Raw genomic sequence first — 17,278 nt, forward strand, 5'->3', positions numbered from 1 at the left:
CTTGATAACCCCAGCTGGCTCATGACTGATTCTTTCACAGGTTTCTCCCTGTCGTTCCTCATTGTTTTCATATATCAACTTTCCTCTCCTTCCTTCTTTTTCATCATTTAAAGAACATTGAAAGCTTGTTTGTATTTACTTTTTTTTCTAAATCTGGTGTTGCTTGCCATTGTTTTAATTTGTTTTCATAAATCTATTGCCGTTTCCTCTAATTGTCATCCTTTTCTTTTTCTAAATATTGGTGCCATTTTTAACAAAGTTCATGTCTTAATATCAGTTACCCTTGTTGCCATCAAACACTCTTGTTGGGTCTTTTCTGTTGTAGACACACTGCTGTTCCTTCACCATTAGTTGTCTTTAAGTTGATATTTTGACTCCCTCTATAGTATGTACCCTGCTCATGTGACTATATGATTTGTAGGTCTGCTGAGGCAGATAATTGTCCTGTAAATCAGTTACGGAATATTTGAGTGTGAGGACTGCTTTACATTCAGTTACAGAACATCTGAGTTGGAGTATTTCAGTCACAGAATATCTGGCTGTGAGGAGTGCATTACATTCAATTACAGAATATTTTAAGTGTGACAAGAGCATTGCATTCAGTTACAGAATGTCTGAGTGTGTGGAGTACATTACATTCAGTTACACATTTTCGGAGTTTGAGAATCGTATTAAATTCAGTTACAGAATATCTGACTGTGAGGAGTGCATTACATTCAATTACAGAATATCTGAGTGAGAGAAGGGCATTACATTCAGTTACAGAGTGAGTGTGTGGAGTACATTACATTCAGTTACACAATATCTAAGTTTGAGGATTGTATTACATTCAGTCATAGAATATCTGATTGTTACTAGAGCATTACATTCAATTACAGAATATCTGAGCGCCATCCACTGAATTCTGTAATCAGGGCCCTATAGCCATTATTTTTTCATTATGAAAATCCTTGAAAAGTGTATACAGTCCACACTTCTCAAACACTTAATATGTAACACCCTCCTCTCCTATGTCCTGCACATCTTTATACCACAACACAGCATAGCCACAGCTCTCCTTAATTTCACCCATCACATCAGTCTTCACTGGGACTCTGGAAACTTTGTTTCCTCTTTCTTCTTTGGCTTATCTAAAGCATTTGGCGTTGTATACCATAAGATTCTTCTCCATAAACTATCCTCACATGGCCTTGGCAGCACTTCCTTCTGGTTCAGTAGCTACCTTTCTAATAAGCTACAGGTAGTAAAATATCAGAAAGAAAGATCACTATTCTTGCCCATGTGAGTCGGAGTGCCTCAGCCTACTTTGTAGCATGTTTATTAATGACCTCTGCAGCGCTACTAATGACCCAAACTGTCATTCAGTATACTGATGATGCTACACTTATAACCACAGCTAAGTCCCTCCAAAAACTTCATGAAAAGACTCAAAAAGCGTTTTCTTCTACAGAAAACTGAAACTGGCTCAGCAATTCTCACCTTCTGGTGAATGTTAAGAAAACCAACTTAGTGCTTTGTACACCATCTATGACCTATACAAAAAATAACTTCTCCATCACCTCATTTCAGCAATCTCTACTAACAAAACTGAAGAATGCTATAACAAGATAGCTAAATTTGCTACTAATCAATCTGTTAAATCCCGCCACTTCCTACAAGGCAGTTAGACTGGCTAGCACTTCGATACTATCTCTCTATCACCCAGTTAGCAACTGTTCATAATATAATCTACAAATCTCAAAACTGCCCTGTACTGCAAGCCTTAATGGAATCTTTACACCCCTGCAGGATCATTACACTTCACTGGTAAGTCCCTATTCATGGTTACTAAAACTCACAGCTCAGCTGGTCTGTCCTTGTACTCAAATTATGCCTCCAAAATCTGGAATTATATCCCTACTACCATGAGACAACAAACCATCCTTTCCAGATTTGCAAACATTCTAAAATAACACTTTTAAAAACACTTGGCTCTGTTCTTGCACCTCCCTAGGCTGGACCACACTGGCTCTTACACACCTTTATTACCCTCTCTCTCTCTCTCTATATATATATATATATATATATATATATATATATATATATATATCAACAAAAATAAATTTACAATGTAAATTTCCTACTGTCTTTTATCCCTTTGTCCTTACTGACCCTTCTTTTTTCTTTACTTACCTGATGAATTGTTTCCCTCCAACAGAATTCCACATCATACTTTTTACCTTCTAAATGTACCTCAAGTTCACATCAACTTTCGTTTTCCACATATCACCTAACAAATGTACACACTATTCCCCTTTCCTCACCTAGTCTCTCCTTTCTAGTCATATCACCTCTCTGATGTCTACTCATATCTCCCACAACACTTATCCCTTATTTCACCTACCCATTAATGTTAAATTGTAATTTGTCATTTTAAATCTCATTGTTTATGCCAAACTGTCTTGTATTAATATGTAATGGCTCCTGTTTTACCGATTGCCGACTTTTTCTAGTATAGCTTCCTTCAGTCACTGTATGCCCATGCTGTAACCTTAAGCTTTACATTTTTCTCTCTTGTATAAAAAATTCTGTTTTGTTACTGGAGCTTTTCTCCCTAGGTCTCTGATAAAAAGGATCTTCCATAGCCCATTCGGACTATTCCAGTCAACAAAAGCAATACATAAATAAATCACACTCTTTTTGTTCACTGTCTACTGTAATCACACTAATATGCCCCTTCACCATTGGTTTTCTTAAAATTATGTTTTTAATCCCTCCTACAACATGCACCCTGCTGATGAAATTACATAACTTACAAGCATGCTGAGGCAGATAACTGTCCTGAAAAAGTTATGGAATATCTGAGTGTGAGGACTACTTCATATTTATTTGCAGAATGTTTGACTGTGAGGAGAGCACTATATTTATTTACATAATATTCTAGAGTAAGGAGTACAATGCATTAAGATAAGGAATATTTTGTAAATTAATATACAGAATATACTAGAGTAAGGAGTGCAGTACATTAAGATAAGGAATATTCTGTAAATTAATATACAGAATATTCTAGAGTAAGAAGTACAGTACACTAAGGTAAGGAATATTTTGTAAATTAATGTACAGAGTATTCTAGAGTAAGGAGTGCAGTACATTAAGATAAGGAATGCCTGAGGAGTGCATTACATTAAGATAAGTAATATCTGTAAATTACCCTCAGTTAAGAAATGTCTGTGTGGGAAGAGTACATTACATTAATTTACATACTTTTGAAAACTACAGACTTTGCTTTATCAAAATTTTATATATTGCAGCATTGCTTATCTAACTGCATTTATTTGTTTGTTTTTAGGAATCCTTTTTTACTGCTGTATTACATTAACAGAGTGCTCAACCCCCATTAGCAACTAAATAACGAAATAAACTGAAAATAAACTGGTTACTTAAAATGCACACTTAACATTTATTTTTATATGATGAAAACATTCTGAAGACATACTAGCGTTAGAAATGTGAACACACTATAACTCTCAGTATCTGTATCCAGTTTCACTACTGTCATTTACTTATGCTTCCAAATTAACATCCAGGTCCAACTCCATTCTTTGAAAAACTACAGACAGTTAAATGACCTTTTCCTCAGTGCTTTTCACCTCTGTGTCTGCTGGCTATCAAGCCTCCCCCTGATGATCTTGATCCCATTATTTCTTCCATACTGGATATCACCAGCACAGTGAAGAAACCTGACCGGAGAGGTCATCAACCAGGTAGCCATGAAGGTGATTTGTGTCCTTGCACCCTGACAATAAGGACATTACTGTTAAGGCTCTACCCTTTCTCCTAATGGCTGCCACAAACACCTGTGTCACTGTCTGACATACTACACTCTCCCTGTGCATGTATATGCTTCTATACACCTGCTAATAAGGGCCACCATCATGGCTTTGGATCACCAAGTCAACATCCCCAGCCATTGTCATTTTGGTGCTGCACAAGACTCCGTTTACATAGTGACAATAAGCTGAATGGAAGCCAGGGATTCAGCCACTGTTTGAACTTACTTCACTTCAATAATATCCAGCCATTTATCCTGCTATGCCACAGAGACAGGTACAATTTTACGCTATCTTATGAGTGAAACTTACTGCCCAATCTATTAACCTTTGCTACTGCTACATTTCAGAACATTGCAGTTCATTCCCTTCAGTGTCAGAGTAACCACAGTCCAATTTTACCTTCATCTTTTATTGAATTCTTCTAAGAGAAATGTAGTTTGAAACAACATTTCAGTCTTTTTCTCCAGCATATTTACCTCTCAGTTTTTTTCCTGTTGTATTCCAAAAGGCTGTTTTACTAAATACAGTATATATACAAGTAAAGTCAGTGTAGTTTCTTCAGAAAACTGCATTGTAGTCTTTCTTCCTTAGTAGCATAAGAGAGAAAATGTAATATAGAATCTTCTTCTTCTTTCGGCTTTTCCCGGTTAGGGGTCGCCACAGCGGATCACCTGTCCGCTCATGATTGGCAGTGGAGTTTTACAGTGTCAAGTTGCCAGCCCGGCACCCAACCTTCCACAGAAGTCACACACATATACACACACACACACACACACACACACACACACACACACACACACACACACACACACACGCACTCACACCTAGGGCCAATTTAGAGTGTCCAATCCACCTGCAGCAATATAGAATAAGGTGGTAATAAGAGCATAAGGAATAATTATATATATTCTGTTTTACAGACTGTAAAGCAATCTGCTAGTTTAGGAGGGAGTAAAATTAGAAAGACACTGAAGTGACCCCACTCTGAATTAAGGATATTGGGCAGTTGAGTAGAACAAGAGTCAAGAAGATAATGAGGGTTATTTTTGTGCAAGAATACATGACATGTTGATGTCAGCTCTAACTTTAAGGAAAGACTGAATATGCAGTCATTAGTATGGTAAACACAGAAAAGAGAAATCTGGGTCTGAAGTAGAAGCTTGTATAAATCCAGAATCTTTAGCATGTTGAAATACCCTGCCTGAATTAGCTGTTGAGGGTCTATTTGACAGTAGGACACATTACTTGATCTTTTGCATGGATTGAATGCAATGTCTCTGTGCCATTTACGTTTCTTTCTTGAATAATGGAATCCGCTGTTTATAGCTCCATTTTATTTCTACTTTCATAATCAGTTGTGCTCTGTTATGCTTTAAAGGTTACTGCTGTGATTTAGAATTAAATATTTTGGCTTGTGTCTAAGTAGGAGAACATTCAGTGGTACCAGCATTTTCAGATAGATTTTTAATTGAATGCCAGATATGGTATCCCTTTAAATAACTTTCCAAAGGGACTTCAGATCTGTCAAACTCGGCCAATTAGGGAATTGTGCTGACATCTGTGAAATGAGTGTGAAACTCCGATACAAAATGTTCTGCTGCAGTAACATCCAGTGGGATAGGCAACTTGAAAGGACATCTTCCTCTGTTTAAGTCTGCATTCCTGATAAGTATGACATCTTGTAGAAAGTGTCCAAATGGGAATAGTTTCTTAAATTTCAAGATCTGTTGGCCCCATTTATTTCTGGCTGCATCACTAGTTTGTTCTTTAGTCAGTGCTGGAGATATTAGGCTGGTTTCTTCCATTTAGCAAAACTTGTTGGTCTATATGTCTGAAGTTTGTGAGGATACTACTACTACAGGTATGGCTTTATATGGTCAGTATTGCTCAGAATGGACTGTGCTGCATCTCCTTATCTTACTGTATGTATAGCATGAAAGGCATGGTGTTCACATCTCTAAACTGGGCCTGACCACTACTGTCATGCACTGGGTAGTCAGTTATCCATGTAACTGGTCTGTGAGAGTCATGACAGAACATGCCTCCTCCTATCCATCAAAGAAAAGCTACTCCAGGGTCAATCCTGGGAACACTACATAGTTAAACTGCGTGTTATCTCATATCCATATGATAGTCTCTACATGAAGTCATACCTTTTGTAATTTGATTCTGTCCTGTGCAGTTTATTCTCTAGCAACTTTGCACATACCCTTGATCATCAACTTGCCCCAGCACAAACCTGGTCCCACCCAAGGAACTCCATATTAATGCAAATGAAACCATGCACAGCTATAGATACATCCGACTTTGTATGAACTGCCACCTTCTCATTGCCCTGTCATCTTGAAAGACCCACTGCAATATCTCTCCTCATATTTCCACTACCTATAAAAGATCACATTTACTAAGGAGACATGTAAGACTAGTGTTTGAAAGTAAGGTGTTCTCCCACATTTTGAGGTATTCTCCCACATTTTAAAATATGCCCTGTATTTTTTGACAATAAGCTCCATTGACAAACCCTAAGCAATACAACTCAAGCAACTCAGTTCTTGGATGAATGCATTTAGCATGAGCACTAATATATCTAAGTCTCTAAGAATATTGGGTACTCCATAAATGTGTCCCTTTAATCTGCACACTCAACCATAAACTTGATTTCTTAGTCACCACTCTTTTGTCTTTCATCTTTTCTCCCATTCAGCAGGTTTTCACATCTCATCATGTTTCTGTCTTGCTTCAGCTATCCTCTCTCTCTCTTTATTTAGCAGTAAGCAACACCTCTTGTATAAATTGTCTCAGTCTCTGAAACACAGTCTGTTCTAGAATTAAAAAGCAAAAAGAAAACTGCAAACCACCACAGATTTTAAAACATTTAATGAACAATAATGCGGCTAAAAACACAACATAAACGCACCATATAAGAAAATGAAAAAACAAAATGGTAAGCACTTTTGTGGAAATTACACCGCTTCATCAGATCATGTAAACAGATTTCAAAAAACAAAGCACTATCATCTAATAGTCCAATCCCAGCTTAGAAAGCTTGAATTTGTTCAGATGTAAATGTAATTATTCAAGCTTTCTAAGCTAGGATTGGACTATTAGATGATACTGCTTTGTTTCCGATAGGCTTACAACTGTTATTTAATGTTTTTGAAATCTGTTTACATGGTCTGATGAAGCAGTTTTAAAGCTGTAGTGGTTCGCGGTTTTCTTTTTGCTTTTTGGATTACCTTGAGAGTTTACCGTGACCTTGATCCAGCAGGTATACTTATTGTGGTTGTTCCAGAATTAAATCAGTTCTCTACTTTGTTAAATTTCAAGTTACCCATTGGACCAACCTTAAAGCACAATCCAAGTGTTTTCTTGATGTCACTTATATCTTACCACAATCAAAATTATTCAGGCTTCTAACCTCCACTTGTAAACCATATGCACATGGTATTAACCTTCCCATGTAAGCTAGACACACATAATACTAATCGCCCCATGTAAACTAGATACATGTGACACTAACCTCCCCATGTAAACTATATACACATGGTACTAACATTCATGTGTAAACTAGATATGTATGCTACTAACCTCCCCATGTAAACTAGATACATGTGGTACTAACCTCCCCATGTCAACTGGATACACATGACACTAGCCTAACCATGTAAACTAGATACACATGGTACTAATCTCCACATGTAACTAGTTACACATACTACTAATCTTCACATGTAACTACATACACATACTATTAATTTCAGTGTGTAAACTAGATAAACATCCTACTAACCTCCCCATGTAAACTAGATACACATGATGTTAACCACTCCATGTAAACTAGATACACATGGCAGTGTATTTTTGGTTTGGGTACTACAAAGATTTGCATGTGTATGCATGTGTGTGTGTGTGTGTGTGTGTGTGTGTGTGTGTGTGTGTGTGTGTGTGTGTGTGTGTGTGTGTGTATATATATACACATATGTATATAGGGTCTATCTCATTTTGAGTTACAATTATATCAAACAGCAGCTCATCAGAAAAAACAATATTGCAAACATCGGTTCTGCAGCTGGGGCTAGGCAGATCCATTAACACTCCCTTTTCAGAGTCAGTGGGGTGTATTCTGTGGTTTCATTTCACAGTTTATATTTTCAATTAATTGTGATTCAACAAACTGAATGACTGTGTGTGTGTGAGTGTGTGTGTGTGTGTGTGTGTGTGTGTGTGTGTGTGTGTGTGTGTGTGTGTGTGTGTGTGTGTGTGTGTGTGTGTGTGTGTGTGTGTGTGTGTGTGTGTGTGTGTGTGTGTGTGTGTGTGTGTGCTATAGTTCAACAAAACACTCAAAGTCGATTGCAAAAATTATCGACTGCATAAGGTCGAAAACACACGACCCAACACATCATTATGCATTGCCAAGAAATAGCCTTGACACATGCAAAACCTTATTTCTGAAAAACACATAAACCATTGTTTTTTGCAGGGGAGCAAGCCACCCTGCATCCGTCCCACCCCCCCATATAAGGGATGTGCCTCCCACCCCTGCTAATTATATATATGAAGTTTGAACTTGCACAAACACAGGAAAAGGGCACATCCCAGCCCTAGGAAATGTGCAGTTTTACACACCTGTGGACTAAACAGCTGTCAACCGCACACACACACACACACACACACACACACACACACACACACACACACACACACACACACAAAATCCCTGGAGAAGGAGCACACCTGTCAGACATCTGTTTTGTTGACCAAAGTTTGTTTACAAAACAGGCTATGACATTTGGGAGTTTTGCTTTTATATATATATCCATATATGGGTCTACTTCACTTGACCTAAAACTCATTTGACTGGCACCCATTTGACCGACACCCAAATGATCTAAACTTAATTTGACTGACAACTCATTTGACTGGCTCCCATTTCACCGACAGCTTACAATGCTGAATTTCAATATACTAAATCTTAAACCATAGACAAGCACAAGCACACTTAGAACACCAATAACTAACCCTTTCCAGAACTTAAAAACTACTTACTAACCCTCTTAACAGAAACAGGACAATGTACAACCAAACTAGGTATGGAGCTACACCCCCCCCGCACCCCCAATATGGAGGGGATGTGCCCTCCACACATACCCTAATTATATATACTAACACCAGGATCATACTACAGTGGGGAAAAGGGCATATACCTTTAACTTGCTTTACAGTACTCTACACGCTGCCATGACTGCTGGGAACACACAAAACATTTGCCAAATTACTTTAGATACTTCCCATGAAAATGTAAATAGAAACCCCCCCCCACACACACACATTTAGAAACACTACAATTCTAACAGTCAGCACTATAAGTTACAGTAATTCTTTCTATCACAAGCAAGTAACAGGTGAAGGAAACCCAAAACAAGTCTATGATTCAAATGTTGGTGAAATGGGAGTCAGTCAAATGAGTTTTAGGTCAAATGAAATTTAGGTCAATTGGGTGTCGGTCAAATGGGTGTCCATCAAATGGTTTTAGGTCAAGTGAAGTAGACCCATATATATATATATATATATATATATATATATATATATATATATATATATATATATATATATATATATATATATATACACATTTATTTATCAGGGTGCCTGTGTACACACATACACACACTCACTCTTATATTTTGACTTTATAACTAAGTGGTGTATTTTTATTCTCACCTCCAAGAATGTATCTGTATGTTCTTTAACCAGCATGTCAATACTTACTGAAGTTTAATATACAGCAACAGTTCACACTTATTGTATGAATTTGTTTGCAGACCTCAATTAATATACATAAAGGCAATATGAAATAACATGCAATCTATGAAGCACAGAAATAGTCTGTATCAGTGGAGAAGAGCCCAGAATAGATGATGTGAGTCATCTATGCCCAGCTGCAAACTTGGTAAACCATAGGCTGCCTACTTTTTCTAGAACTTCAGAGAAATAGATTTCAAACAGTAGAGAGCACTGCACAGAACCTTGTGGTATCCCACTGGTAACAGTTTTACTGGTGGAGGTGGAATCATCAACAGAACCCATATTGTCATAGTTGAGGATTCCACCTCTACCAGTAGAACAGTTACCAGTGGGGCACAACAAGGATCTGTGCTGAGCCCTCTATTGTTTGGAATCTATTTCTCGGAAGTCCAGACAAAAATAGATGGCCTGTGGCTTACCAAGTTCGCAGATGACTGCAAACTGGGAGCAATCATTGAGTCCCCTAAAGATATTAGCATATTACAGGACAGATTAACACAGACAAATGATTGGTGCCAAAGCAACTGTCTAAAACTAAATCTAAAAAAGTGCATCATTGCCCCTTTGCCAAAGAGGTAGCCTCTGCAAATTACAATATAGGTAGCACCCCCTAAGCTTGAACCCAGTGGTGCATGGCTTGGGAACACAAGTTGACAGCAGTCTAAACTTTGATCACCATGTGTCCACAATAGTAAGGAAAGCCTTTTATGTTGCACACCTCATATGTAAGGGCATCATATCCGAGACCAAGGAAGTTATAACTCCTCTGTACTCTGCCCTCATCAGACCCCTACTAGAGTACAACACTCCCTTTCGCATGTACCTCACCAGACACCTGCAGCAGCTGGAGAGACCACAGAGGTTCATGACCAAGAGAATTCAGGAACATGACCTACATGAAAAGACTGAAAGCCCTGTTGCTATCCTCTGTGTCCTACAGGCTGCTGAGAGGTGACCTGTGCCTGTCCTAATGGAAATGCTGCACATCAACAATTCAAATGGGACAGGGGTCACTCACTCCAGAGATTTCAACCTAGCCTGTGACTTAAACAAAATATGCTGGAGAGACATATGTCTCCCAGAGACTGCCACCACTCTTGAATAAACTTCCAATTCACATTAAGCAGAGTTCTTCAATGACCCTATTTGAGCACAGCCTGGATAACTAGATGGGAGATCATAAATTCACCCCGGGGGTGCCACCAATGACCCTCATGGACAGGAGAAGCTGATGCTGATCAAAGATTCACTCTGAAAACAATCAAACCATCTAACAATGGTCAATTAGAAAACCATGTCTAACAATGGTCAGTTAGGGAACACAGGTTTTACATGGCTAAGCTTGTAAAGGCCCAAGGATCATTAGCCTAGTAACCTTCTATGAAACTATGAACCTATAAGTAAGGAAACAGAGGGAAATTTGAAAGGGCCCATTGAAGGATCCCTGTCATAACACATAGTTCACCAGTTGTCTAATGTATTTTCTCAGGCAACTCTAAATCATAACTTTTTGCAATGTTTGTGAGATGACTTTTTGGGCTTACTACCTAATGAATTTTTGATGTATAATGTATGATGTTTTTAGTGCCAACATAGCAGTGGTCAAGATCCTGTTATAAACTCAGACAAACATGATATCTGCCAAACGAATATAGAGCCATGAATAACAGAGGCAACTTCATAGCAAATAAGATTTTATCATAGTTATGGGATATTAAAAGTTACAAGTGCCTCATATTAATGTGTAGCTACATGGCACATGTAGCAACCTTTAGTTCATCAGGGAGAGAGGCCTAGTCCAAAGTGATCCAAGACTGATCATAACTGGCAACATAGATCCCACTACACGGAAGCTATAACATAACAGTTACTCAAAGAATGATAGGTGAAAATGTGCATGTATACAGAAAGGAAGGCAGAAAATAAAAATTAAGAAGTAAGTATATTTTATTGCAGTTAGTTCAGTCATGTTAGCCTACGGTGCCATTTGATTCTGAGGTATCAGCTTCACCATTCTGACAGCTATTGCATTCCTGATTCTCACATAACTAAAGCATCATGCTTTTACCTCTCAGCTTCACCTTTGAAGCTACTCATGGATTTACAGAACAGCATCCATAACTAGTTCAAGGAGTCTGTACTGACACATTCCATATTTCACATTCTCAGGAATCCTGCTGGTACACAAACCATCAAAGTCTCCACCAGCATACCTTAGGCTACTGAAAAATAACTGACATGAGTGAGAAGAAACAACTGTTCAAATGCCATGTGCACCACTGAATGACAATCAGTACTCCCAACTATTCCAACCCCACTTCTCCCAGCTACAGAAAAAGCAGCAAAGCTGACTGAGCCGTCACAAGTGCAACACACATGGCATCATCCACCTCTTACTTCCCCTCTCACAGACTCCTCTCTCTGGGTCATTCTTGTCTGCCTTCTCCAATCAGCATTCCTGCTCACTGCTTTTCTCACTAGTCAGCAATTCCTCCCCTCGTGAGAACAGTAGATGTCTTTCTTTGCCCTTAGCCACCTTTCACAATTTGTTTCAGTAAGCCTGCTTTTCTATTCCATCTCTTCTTGTCCTGCAGTCTTTGAACTTTGCTATGAATATAGGTTCATAGGTTCATAGGTTCATACTAGGCTATCTGCCCTAGGGCATTTATAAGCCTAGCCAGAGTGTGTTTGGCTTTCGACACCTATTTTAAATTAATTTTGCTATGCCCTTTTTCGAGGTTAGTATACTGTGCCTCTGTCTAACAGTGACACAGAAGTGATACCAGGGACAAACCTACGATCTCCCATCCACTCATCAAGATTCCTCTTGAAGAGAGTCAATGAGGGACTCTGCCTAACCTGGACTGGGATTTTATTCCAGAGTGAAGGGAGCCCCTGGGTTATGAATCTGTCCCTCCAGCATGTCCTATTTATTTCAGTGCTGGGGTTCAAGTCTCTCGAGCGCGTAGCTCGATGGGATTTGGATTTTCTGAGGTGCAGCATGTCCATTAATTCTGGGTTGGACATGGCTTTATACGTCAGGCTCAGATCGCCTCTGAGCAGGCGGTATGCCACTGAGTAGAGCTGGAGTTTCTTTAACCGGGCAGCATATGGCATCTGTTTGAGCCTTTTGATCCTCTTGGTGAGGTACTTTTGGGGTATTTCCAGTTGCTGCCTGTACTCATATACCTGTACTCATCCATTTGAAGATCACTGTTTACTTATCCTCACGTTACATTTAATGACTATGTTTCTGCACCACTGACATGGACTGATAATTGTTGTTTTTTTATCCAATCAACCTATTTCCAACTCTGCATTGTAACTATTATGGCCTCGCCAGTTTAATGGGTGCATATCTGTCCAGATAACTATTGTGAGACTTTGCACACCTGTTGACCATCTATTATATCAATCAAAGTATATCAACAAAATAGATGTTAACTTTATAGCCTGTCGACTGCATAAAGCACTCACAGAAATATATAGATATAGAGAGACAGAGAGTGAGGGAGATACTGTGCTAGATTAATTTGCTTATTTGATGTTGCAGTAAGCAAAATCAAATTTCCTGATGGAAGTCTGTGAGCATAATATTCTAGCTGTTCACTGTTTCTGTCTCACAACTTCAAATAGACAAACCAAAAGCAATACATATTTGTTTGATACAACATATTTTCCAAGCCAGAAGTGTATGATAACCAATAAATATAGGCAGGGAAGATGGGCGGGGGGGGGGGGGGTATTATATTCTACACCAGGAAGTTATAGGTATAACATAAGCACTATTTGTTATCTTATAAAAATTAGTGTGATAACACAGTTTATCTTATAACAATTAGTGTGATCTAGGGAAGTTAATAGATAGTTTGATTAAAAGGCTTTATTATGCAAGTAACACCTGAACAATGGATGTCTGGTTCTGTATATCTAGGTTATGGTGGACTGTGGGTAACCATGCTAGATTTGAACACATGCAGGGCTACAGGACTGAAAGAACTCAGAAAAATCTGTATGAATAAGATAGTGCCTAGAATGATTTGAACCAAGGCCCTTTGGAGTTCTATGTCTTTTATGCTGTCAGCTGTACTGCTGTGACAGCTGAGGCCTGTTTCTCCCAAGTTTATTATATGCACAATCTAGTGATTATATAGAAAAAATTATTCATTGCATTTGGTGTGCATATTATGGAACACATGCAAACACAAATGAGGAAAGACTTACTGCTGAGTCCCAACTGAGGCATGCAACAACAGGTCTTAGCATTGTCTGGTGTCATTTATTGTGTATTGTCTAAATGTCCCAAACATAACTGTGCATGTTATTACAAACTTCAATAACTGAGGTTATGCAAGGTATTTTTCCAAGTGTTATAGATGGGGATCTAATTGTATGAATTCTCTACATTGGTCTTCATTCTATGTTTGAGTTCAGTTAGGCCTGTATCAGTCTATTGTTCACATCAAGATAAACACTTCTTTAATCATTTAAAAAATATTGGATATATTAAAAGTTACAAATAAAATAAAAGTAGTTAAACTAGCATCTTAAAAAGGGGAACATTACAACGTTAATTTCACTTTATTGAACACAACGGCCTTCTAGTATTCGCATAATATCTTACTTGGTTCAATTCCCCTTTCAACTGAAAACGATTTAACTTGGGACTTATGATGTTCCTTCATAGTGTGGGATGGATTTTTTGGGTTTTCTTGTAACTTTCTGAGAACATCTTCATGGTTCTGATGAGGAAGGTGTTTCTTCTCCTCTATTGTCTCAGCTGCAGTTAGTGCAACAATGCACAGAAACAGCACTCCTTGCATGCCTGTTGTGGCACTGTTCAGGAAAAATAGATATGTAGTTACATTATGAAATTGTAGGGAAACAAAAAAAATCATGTCACATACTGTCAGCTTAGTTTTGTTAGTCATAAAATGTTTCTCCAGTGAGTTAAAAATCAGTTCAGCCCAAGAAGGAATTGCGTGGGCATCTGTCTGCTCTTAAACTTTTCAGAAAGTTAAACAAGTACTTTTCTCAACTTAGACTTCATGCTTATTCATCATTTTGGGGTGCATGATACAAAATAGGGTAATTTACCAAAACACCATTCACTGAAATTGAGTAATATTTTCCCCTCTTTTCATTAAGTTTGATGCACCTGTTGCTGTGCCCCACTGTATCCCCATATCTAAAAGAGCATACAAAACTCCATGCAAGCATCCATTCATAATAAAAAATGATAAATTAAATATCTACATTTCATTTAGGACCCCCCCTTTTTTTTGCACAGTTGTTTGTACCAATTCTAAATCTGTAGTTTCATACATCAGATGCATAAAATGAACTGTTAACTACTCACCTGATCCAAGACAGACGAGAATAATATGAGGGATCTGGTCCCTGATGTCCAGCTTGGCAATTATATAGTACATAGTGACTCAAGCAGACCCTCCCAAAGTTATTACACAAGTTCAAGGTGACAAAGGTTTCAGGTATGTGTTGTTGTTATTTCTGTCCTGCCAAACAGCTGGCAGCAGTAAAGCAATTTTCAAATGAATTTATTTCTTAGGGGCAAACCCCTGTGTTAACTGATTTTGTTGTAATAATATGGGAAACTCCCATAGAAACTGATAAGTGAAAGGTATGATAAGGAACTGTGAACTAGATCAAAGGTTATAACTACTAGCAGAAAATGTGATGTTACTAACCACTACAAAAACATTTGCTAGATCCAAGGGAAATGTGTTGCTTAGCTCTGGCCTCATAAATATCTGTGCTGATCTTTGCTTCTGGCATGACAGCAGTCTATGCTAGCTTTGCAGATACTGTTGTAGTCCATATGTGCTAAACAACATAGGAAAAGGTGTTTTGTTCATAGTAAATAGTACTGCGTACCATCACCTGTAGGAGATGGACTTTATTTTTGGCACTCATGACCGAATTATACATTACACAAAAAAAATTAAACTTCCAAAATTCATACAAAGTGAGCTGAAGTGGAGTATCTATTTTATATGTCACATATCCTGTTTGCACAGTCTAGTGGTTAGTCTGACAGTTAGTCACATAAGAAATACCCTCAGCTGTCCCAAACGCACTCTTTCAAAACAACGCCCACATCAACACATAGAACTACATCTCATGAAGCCTCTACCTCTAAGCCCATAAGGCAAGTCACTACACAATCCAACATTCTAGTCAATGGAGACTCCATTGTGAGACACAGTGATGCCCCCTCCCACCAGGCTGAGTAAGGAGAAAGTTACAGTCAGTTGCTTATCAGGGGCTAGGATCCGCCACATTACGCATGCACTCAGGTCACTGGATCACAATTACCAATATGACTCAGTCATAGTCCATGTGTGAGCAAATGATCTGAGACATACCTCCCTAGACTATATGAAGAGAAACATAATAGAGCTTTTGGAATATGTGTCTCAGGCTTGTATAAGCCTAGCATTGAGCAGCATTTTACCTTCTCCAAGGATGGTGCCACAGTACAGACAAAAGATGATTGACTTTAATAATTGACTTAGTTTCTGGTGTCATTCTAAGGGGGTGGAATATTTGTCAGCATGGAAGGAGATGGTCAACAGACCAGGCTGCTTGGCCAGGGATGGTCTGCACCTCTCCCCTCTTGGCTTTCTAATATTAGCTAAAACATTGTCTTCCCCCATAGTGCCTTTTTTATGCAAGGCCAAACTGAAAGTACTTCTGACATAGCAAATCAAAACCAAGAAAATCTAAAGGTATTACTGCTCAATGCTAGGAGCCTAAATAAGAAACTCCACTGCCTGGAAGCTCTCTTTACCCTAGAGAATGCTGAGGTCTGTGCGGTCTCAGAGACATGGTTTAAATCCGCAGACAGCACACCAACAATGCAGGATTGTAATGTCTTCCACACATTTAGACCAGCTACTTCACAAACAGGGACTAAAGGTGGAGGTGTCTTTATTTACATCAAAAATAAATATACTTCAAGGCTGGTCAAACAGGAAAATGCTCTTGAGCTGCTCCATGTTCGAATCACCATAGGTAAAATCCAATACTACTTCCTTGCAAGCTATAGGATCCCCTCTATGTCCCAGGAAACCCATTCCATGTATTTAAACTTATAAGAAACACTAACCATCCAACCCAATACTATATTCATGGGTGACTTTAATTAACCCACTATTAACTGGGAATCCTGTATGACATCAAACATACATGAACAGAGATTCCTGGAGTTTGTAAACACAAACTCCCTGAACCAGATAGAAAATACACCAGCCAGGGGTGCAACCATACTGGATCTGCTCCTCACTAATATGGGAGACTGCTGCACACCTCCTACTGTAATGCTTTCCCTGGTAAGGTCAGACCACACAATGGTCTCCTTTGAAGTAAAAATAAAACCTGGACCCCCAGCTAAACCAGGGATATTCAGGAGCTATTCTAGGGCTAACCTCCTGCTATTAAGTAAGAACCTGGCAAAATGTCAAGCCCCTATAAACCCTTAGAACACTTCTGCCTATTTAGAACTGTTCACAGAAACCCTGTACAAGCATGTTAACGGCTGTATAGATGCAGATGTACCCACTAAGAAGAAGTACAGAACTACCTTAAAAAACAAGCCACCCTGGTGGAATCACAAAATCAATCAGATGTATAACAGGAGG

The 17,278-nt window shown here is 38.6% G+C and overlaps 1 protein-coding gene across 1 annotated transcript in view; it reads right to left on the reverse strand.

Annotated features, from left to right (window-relative positions):
* Window positions 1–14,449, reverse strand: part of LOC122800114 (ficolin-1-like) — a 41,472-nt gene extending 27,023 nt beyond the window's left edge. Inside the window, exon 1 of the mRNA XM_044069636.1 lies at window positions 14,242–14,449. Within this exon, the coding sequence (XP_043925571.1) occupies window positions 14,242–14,440 (199 nt within the window). The 5' untranslated portion in view covers window positions 14,441–14,449. The remainder of the gene's footprint in view (window positions 1–14,241) is intronic.
* Window positions 14,450–17,278: the final 2,829 nt, after the last annotated feature.

Source organism: Protopterus annectens, chromosome 4.part0, assembly GCF_019279795.1.
Source record: "Protopterus annectens isolate FY-2018-M chromosome 4.part0, PAN1.0, whole genome shotgun sequence".
Classification (NCBI taxonomy): domain Eukaryota; kingdom Metazoa; phylum Chordata; order Ceratodontiformes; family Protopteridae; genus Protopterus; species Protopterus annectens.